General features: G+C 46.7%; 1 protein-coding gene across 1 annotated transcript in view; it reads right to left on the reverse strand.

Annotated features, from left to right (window-relative positions):
• The window catches only part of LOC311109419 (glucose-fructose oxidoreductase domain-containing protein 1), a 42,692-nt gene extending 34,655 nt beyond the window's left edge, over window positions 1-8,037 (reverse strand). Inside the window, exon 1 of the mRNA XM_084152297.1 lies at window positions 7,287-8,037. Coding sequence (XP_084008423.1) covers window positions 7,287-7,539 — 253 coding nt within the window. The 5' untranslated portion in view covers window positions 7,540-8,037. The remainder of the gene's footprint in view (window positions 1-7,286) is intronic.
• Window positions 8,038-8,883: the final 846 nt, after the last annotated feature.

Consider the following 8,883-nt stretch of genomic DNA (forward strand, 5'->3'; position numbering starts at 1 on the left):
CCCTACTGCCTCTACTGCCTCTACTGTACCCTACTGTCTCTACTGCCTCTACTGTACCCTACTGTCTCTACTGCCTCTACTGTACCCTACTGCCTCTACTCTCTACTGTACCCTACTGTCTCTACTGCCTCTACTGTACCCTACTGTCTCTACTGCCTCTACTGTACCCTACTGCCTCTACTCTCTACTGTACCCTACTGCCTCTACTCTCTACTGTACCCTACTGCCTCTACTGTCTCTACCGTACCCTACTGCCTCTACTCTCTACTGTACCCTACTGCCTCTACTGCACCCTACTGCCTCTACTGTACCCTACTGCCTCTACTGCACCCTACTGCCTCTACTGCACCCTACTGCCTCTACTGTACCCTACTGCCTCTACTGCCTCTACTGCACCCTGCTGCCTCTACTGTACCCTGCTGCCTCTACTGCCTCTACTGTACCCTACTGCCTCTACTGTACCCTGCTGCCTCTACTGCCTCTACTGTACCCTACTGTACCCTACTGCCTCTACTCTCTACTGTACCCTACTGTCTCTACTGTACCCTACTGCCTCTACTGTACCCTACTGCCTCTACTGTACCCTACTGCCTCTACTGTACCCTACTGCCTCTACTGTCTCTACTGCACCCTACTGCCTCTACTGTACCCTACTGCCTCTAATGTACCCTACTGCCTCTACTGTACCCTACTGTCTCTACTGTACCCTACTGCCTATACTGCACCCTACTGCCTCTACTGTACCCTACTGCCTCTACTGTACCCTACTGCCTCTACTGTACCCTACTGCCTCTACTGTACCCTACTGTCTCTACTGTCTCTACTGTACCCTACTGCCTCTACTGTACCCTACTGTACCCTACTGCCTCTACTGTACCCTACTGCCTCTACTGTACCCTACTGCCTCTACTGTACCCTACTGCCTCTACTGCACCCTACTGCCCCTACTGCCTCTACTGTACCCTACTGCCTCTACTGTACCCTACTGTCTCTACTGTACCCTACTGCCTCTACTGTACCCTACTGCCTCTACTGCACCCTACTGTCTCTACTGTACCCTACTGTCTCTACTGCACCCTACTGTCTCTACTGCACCCTACTGTCTCTACTGTACCCTACTGCCTCTACTGTACCCTACTGTCTCTACCGTACCCTACTGTCTCTACTGCCTCTACTGTACCCTACTGCCTCTACTGTACCCTACTGCCTCTACTGCCTCTACTGTACCCTACTGCCTCTACTGTACCCTACTGCCTCTACTGTACCCTACTGCCTCTACTGTACCCTACTGCCTCTACTGTACCCTACTGTACCCTACTGCCTCTACTGTACCCTACTGCCTCTACTGTACCCTACTGCCTCTACTGTACCCTACTGCCTCTACTGTACCCTACTGCCTCTACTGTACCCTACTGCCTCTACTGTACCCTACTGTACCCTACTGCCTCTACTGTACCCTACTGCCTCTACTGTACCCTACTGCCTCTACTGTACCCTACTGCCTCTACTGCACCCTACTGCCTCTACTGTACCCTACTGCCTCTACTGTACCCTACTGCCTCTACTGCCTCTACTGTACCCTACTGCCTCTACTGCCTCTACCGCACCCTACTGCCTCTACTGTACCCTACTGCCTCTACTGTACCCTACTGCCTCTACTGCCTCTACTGTACCCTACTGCCTCTACTGCACCCTACTGCCTCTACTGTACCCTACTGTCTCTACTGCCTCTACTGTACCCTACTGCCTCTACTGTACCCTACTGTCTCTACTGCCTCTACTGTACCCTACTGCCTCTACTGTACCCTACTGCACCCTACTGTCTCTACTGTCTCTACTGTACCCTACTGTCTCTACTGCCGCGCTCGAACATCCCAGAAGCAAATGGACATTCTTTGGGCTGGATTGGATCAGAAATGCTAATGTATTCGGGTAGAAGAGGAGTGAGCAAGGGAACATATATTCCTTAACAGCCTGAAAAGTGATGCACTTTCATATGTTGTCGGCCAAGAAATGCTCGGCGCTCACGAGAGTCCTTCTTTAAAAACGCAGACTGGGAGACTAGATACTGATCCCAAACAGCACGCTTGCTCGCCGAAGAGCCAATTCCCTGAGAAATGTATCAGACTTTCTGTGTCATCAGATGCCTTAGGAATGCTATAGTACGAAAGAGGAGCGGGGAGGAAACTGAAAGAATAGATCCCTATTGAGGAAGAGATGTGACCTGGCTGGATCTACCACTTGGCTGTCATGTGACTAAGATTGTTACACTGAGTTGTAAAACTGCATAACAATAGCAGTTGCTAGGGAACACCCACTGGGCTCATGCTAATGTTTTAGCCTGGTTTCCTTGGTGTGGTTCAATGGCCATCATCGGGACCTATGGTTTGGGTTGGACAGTGTTGGCAAATGCCTTCCAAGTGTACATTCCAAAAGGGGAAATAGCTTTGTATTCCACGGCCAACTATTCCAAGCCAGCGTGGCCAGAGCATTTTCCTGAGGCATCATGGACCACTGTCACAGGACTGGTATCTTGACCCTCATCCTCCTCATGTCACACAGACAGACCGAGACCGAGACAGAGACAGAGACAGAGACAGAGACAGACAGAGAGACATAGAGAGAGAGACAGAGAGAGAGAGAAAGCATGCTTCTGACACAATGGAGGGGCATGGCTACAGCGTTCCAGGCTGACATCATAAACTATGTAGCCAGCAACAACATTTCCATACAGGGCTGCATCCCAACTTGAGAAACGACAATGTAAAATAATTCAAAGTGTCTGTACCTGTTCAGGTGGGGAGATAACGCATGAGGACAGTCACCACAGCTATAAATGGAACAAATTCCTGGGAGTTGTGCGCGCACACCTTCCTATTCATTCACATTAGTCCAGTCATGGAGTAAACAGAGGCTTGCCTTTCTCGCCTGATAACACAATCACTATATTTACCAAAACAAACAAAGCATGAGTGGGAAAATGAATAGGGGCTCTAGTAAAGACAACAGTGTCCGAACGGAAGATAGAGGACATGATCACTCTGAGTGAGCAGTCACTGTTGGGGCCAACGTGATTTACACATTATATTGTACATCACGTCAGAATAAAAGTTCAAGATATGACAGAGATCACTGTATGCATACCGACACTCCTGTAACAAAATTAGCACTATGAATTTACTCAAAAAGTTACAGGGATGACACATTGACGTCTCAGCTCTGTAGCGTCTGTGCTGTGGTTATTCTTGTCAAACGTGGTCTGGTATGACATGAGGTCAATGAACTGCCGCGACCCCAAGACACACCGCCATCCAGTTCTACCACTACTGTATCCTGGAGGCTGATGTCATCTGGTGTTGCTGTCATCTGCTGATTGGGCAACAGTGCAAAGAAAGAGAAATGAAAAGTCCAATGTAATCTTCACTCATCCATGATAACTAAATGCATTGGTCTGGGCACAAGCCTTCGAGGTTAGTTGACGTTCCATTTTACATTTTAGTCATTTAGCAGACGCTCTTATCCAGAGCGACTTACAGTAGTGAGTGCATACATTTTCATATACATACAAACATATATGTATATATACACATATATCTATATATATATATATATATGTGTGTGTGTATGTATGAAAATGTATGCACTCACTCATATATATATACATACAGATACACACATTTTCATATATATATTTTTTTTCTCCATACGTCCCATCAGCTACATGGGCATCTCTGGAACACACACTGGCCCGTACACACCTGGGTAACACATTAGGTGTCTCTTACACCTGTACAGGTAAACTGTCAGAACTACAGTAACACTATAGTAGTGTGTGTGTGAGAGAGAGACAGAGAGAGAGACAGAGAGAGAGAGAGACAGAGAGAGAGAGAGAGAGAGCTCTGCTGAACTCCTCCTTTAAGGCCATCACTTCCTATCTGCTGAGTTTGACCCATATGCTAACTATACTCAGCCTCTGCTTATGTAACAAGGCCACAGCTCCCAGGAACCCAGAGACTAGGCGACATATTAAAGAGGGTTTCATCTTCTGTGATGTTGCCCTAGTGACGCATTTTGCCCTCTGCTGGCTCGGCCAGCTCGGGATCATCTTTGGGTCTCCCTGTGCCAGGTCCCATGTCAGGATATGAACCATGACTACTCCCAGGGTTATTTCCCATATATCATCGTCGTCACTGGACATCTGCATGTGTCAGTCTGTCCATCTGATGTATCCATTATCACATGGGTCTAGAGAGGTAAATTGCAAAAGCTCTATCAGATGTTAACTGGTTCATGTTGAAGGGGATGGGTGATAGAGATACATCAGATTTAAATCAAGATAAGCACGGACATGGAAGGAATAGTATTTCTCTCAAAAGACCCCAATGCTATAACAAAAATGCAGTCGTGTAAGTACTACTTAAGTATTTTTTATGGGTATCTGTACTTGACTTTACTAGTTATATTTTTGACAACCTTTTACATCACTAAATTCCTAAAGAAAAGAATGTACTTTTTACGCCATACATTTCCCCCTGACACCCAAAAGTACTCGTTACATTTTGAACGCTTAGCAGGACAGGAAAATGGTATAATTCACACACTTATCAAGAGAACATCCCTGGTCATCCCCACTGCCTCTGATCTGGCGGACTCATAACACACATGCTTCGTTTGTAAATGATGTCTGAGTGTTGGAGCATTGGAGTTTGCCCCTGGCTATCCGTAAAAATAAATAAAAAAATAAAATGATGCCGTCTGGTTTGCTTAATATAAGGAATTTGAAATTATTTATACTTTTACTTTTGATACTTATGTATATTTAAAACCAAATCCTTTGACTTTTACTCAAGTAGGATTTTACTTGGAGACTTTCACTTGAGTCATTTTCTATTAAGGTATCTTTACTTTTACTCAAGTATGACAATTGGGTACTTTTTCCACCACTGCAAAAATGGCTCAGGCCAAGGTCACAATATGTGATAGGGAACACACTCAATGTATTGGGTAAAGTGTTATGAAATGTAATGTAATGTATAATTTTAAACTGTATATAACTGTCTTAATGTTGCTGGACCCCAGGAAGCGTAGCTGCTGCCTTGGCAGGAACTAATGGGGATCCATAATAAATACAAACACATTTGGATACAGGTATGGACCTCTGTAGCTCAGTTGGTAGAGCATGGCGTTTGCAACGCCAGGGTTGTGGGTTCGATTCCCACGGGGGGGGGGGGGGCAGTATGAAAAATGTATGCACTAACTGTAAGTCGCTCTGGATAATAGCGTCTGCTAAAATGACTAAAATGTTAAAATGGACAGTATGGTGTAGCCTAGCCATCCCCTCCATGTAGGCCAACATGAGACAAGACCCTGACTATCTGGCTTAGTCATGGAGAGACCCTGGTGTATAACGGGTGATAACACAGAAGTGGGTCTATAGGCTGCGCATTTATACACTGCTCAAAAAAATAAAAAGGGAACACTTAAACAACACAATGTAACTCCAAGTCAATCACACTTCTGTGAAATCAAACTGTCCACTTAGGAAGCAACACTGATTGACAATACATTTCACACGCTGTTGTGCAAATGGAATAGACAACGGGTGGAAATTATAGGCAATTAGCAAGACACCCCCAATAAAGAAGTGGTTCTGCAGGTGGTGACCACAGACCACTTCTCAGTTCCTATGCTTCCTGGCTGATGTTTTGGTCACTTTTGAATGCTGGCGGTGCTTTCACTCTAGTGGTAGCATGAGACGGAGTCTACAACCCACACAAGTGGCTCAGGTAGTGCAGCTCATCCAGGATGGCACATCAATGCGAGCTGTGGCAAGAAGGTTTGCTGTGTCTGTCAGCGTAGTGTCCAGAGCATGGAGGCGCTACCAGGAGACAGGCCAGTACATCAGGAGACGTGGAGGAGGCCGTAGGAGGGCAACAACCCAGCAGCAGGACCGCTACCTCCGCCTTTGTGCAAGGAGGAGCAGGAGGAGCACTGCCAGAGCCCTGCAAAATGACCTCCAGCAGGCCACAAATGTGCATGTGTCTGCTCAAACGGTCAGAAACAGACACCATGAGGGTGGTATGAGGGCCCGACGTCCACAGGTGGGGGTTGTGCTTACAGCCCAACACCGTGCAGGACGTTTGGCATTTGCCAGAGAACACCAAGATTGGCAAATTCGCCACTGGCGCCCTGTGCTCTTCACAGATGAAAGCAGGTTCACACTGAGCACATGTGACAGACGTGACAGAGTCTGGAGACGCCGTGGAGAACGTTCTGCTGCCTGCAACATCCTCCAGCATGCATGACCGGTTTGGCGGTGGGTCAGTCATGGTGTGGGGTGGCATTTCTTTGGGGGGCCGCACAGCCCTCCATGTGTTCGCCAGAGGTAGCCTGACTGCCATTAGGTACCGAGATTAGATCCTCAGACCCCTTGTGAGACCATATGCTGGTGCGGTTGGCCCTGGGTTCCTCCTAATGCAAGACAATGCTAGACCTCATATGTGGCTGGAGTGTGTCAGCAGTTCCTGCAAGAGGAAGACATTGATGCTATGGACTGGCCCGCCCGTTCCCCAGACCTGAATCCAATTGAGCACATCTGGGACATCATGTCTCGCTCCATCCACCAAAGCCACATTGCACCACAGACTGTCCAGGAGTTGGCGGATGCTTTAGTCCAGGTCTGGGAAGAGATCCCTCAGGAGACCATCCGCCACCTCATCAGGAGCATGCCCAGGCGTTGTAGGGAGGTCATACAGGCACGTGGAGGCCACACACACTACTGAGCCTCATTTTGACTTGTTTTAAGGACATTCAATCAAAGTTGGATCAGCCTGTAGTGTGGTTTTCCACTTTAGTTTTGAGGGTGACTCCAAATCCAGACCTCCATGGGTTGATACATTTGATTTCCATTGATAATTTGTGTGATTTTGTTGTCAGCACATTCAACTATGTAAAGAAAAAAGTATTTAATAAGATTATTTCATTCATTCAGATCTAGGATGTGTTGTTTAAGTGTTCCCTTTATTTTTTTGAGCAGTGTATTTTCATTCATTCAGATTGCAGCTGATTGGGAAAGAGTGCCACACCTGACGCCCACATCAAACAAGCCAACTCTTCTTCGCAAAATAGCCTACCTTACTCAACCCCCTGTTCATTGAGAATAATCTATTTCAATGTTGTAATAAGCTGTATAACTGTGATAGAAGTATTCTCCATTGATTTCAAAAAGGCAATATCGCACCAATGTAGCGCATGTCACAGCATCCCATCCCTACACCACGACTCACCTAATGTTTTGACAGCGATCTGCCGCGTCAAAGGTGGAGGCAGGTTGATGCACACCAAATCCACATCCTGATGCAGCAAAACGTCGTCGATTCTATTGGTATAAAACGGTACGTTCATTTCTTTGGCCAGCTCCTCGGCTTCCTCCTGAGTCCGTCCCCATAGAGCCTTGACGGCGAATCCTTCGTTCTTCAGAAGCGGGATAATCACCCGCGCGGTCAAGCTGGTGCCAAACACGCCTACCCCGGGAAGCATGGCTCGAGTCCCCGTATTCACGACCAGCTTCACAGCATGTCAACCCGGCAGACGCGGGGAGAAACGCGATTGTTAACATAAAGTTGGTCATCCACCTGCGCAAGTCGACCTTGCACCTCGCATTTTCGCATCAGTTTTGCTCAATTTGTCATAGATATTATCCTATCCACCGTTATTCCAACAATAACACGATAAGCCGCGTATTCTATCAAGATATCAAAATTCAAATGCACCATTCTGGATGATCTGCGTCCATCTGCCAAAGCGCACCGCACTCGCCGATGAAGGACATCACCTTCTTCCTTTCCTGTAACGCCCTCCTTACAGAACGAAACCACGAAAAATGAGTCCGAATTTCCTCTTAGCAGTGTTCTACTAGGGGTGTGAAAAAGCATTCCAATCGCCTTCAATAGGCATGGGAGGATTCCTGTATTTAAACGCATGCAACGCCGATGATCCAGCGGTATTATGCCGATTGTTATTGATGTTGCAACCCAGTTCTACACTGACTCTGCTCGATACGTCAGCCTCCCAGCATGATCCCCTCCCCGTTTTAACCCTCTCGTTCCTGGCATGAATATTACACTCACCATAGTACAGCCGTTGCGAAACTAGGTGTCCCAACCCCATGTGCGTATGCTTGATATGAAAATAGGGTCGAGGGAGAATTTACAAAATCCTGGTATTTTTATTTATTTATTTTATATAAAATATGATCGTCTTTGTCTCTCAATCATTGTAATGTGGCTAACTTTAAATCTAAATACAAATTATTCAAATTAAAAGATAAAATTCAACCAGAGTGTCTTTAGATTGTGGGAAAAGGCCGCACTTTCGTTCCCACAGTGAATGGCTAAACCCGCTATGCTATGGGGTGGCAGAGGCACAAAAACTCACATCAATACCGTTGTCAGATAACTCAGTGAAACTAAAAATGTATTCTATAGCTAGATATCTGGAAGAAACTGACTGAACGACTCAAAAACTCCCTACCTTAAGCTCTCCAAATGGATGTTAGCTGTGAGGGCCGAGATGCATTGACTTTTGATCTCTACATGTCGGGGGTATGCTATTCAAGAGGACATCTTGTTCTGTCTCACGATTCCCGAGCATGAAACCGCACAGGGGATGTTCAGTGTGTTGCGTGGCTATATTGACAAAAAACTGATTCCATGGGATCGAATGGTGGACTTTTGCACAGATGGGGCCCCATCTATGGCGGGCAGGCCTCTGCACTCTAGTTATGAATGTGTCTCCCTCTGCCATATAGACTCATTGTTTGATACACCCACTGAGCTATAATGGATGAGCCGAGCCAAGCGCAGAACAAAATGTGTCTCCTTG

Source organism: Coregonus lavaretus (assembly GCF_964263955.1).
Source record: "Coregonus lavaretus genome assembly, chromosome: 34".
Lineage (NCBI taxonomy): Eukaryota > Metazoa > Chordata > Actinopteri > Salmoniformes > Salmonidae > Coregonus > Coregonus lavaretus.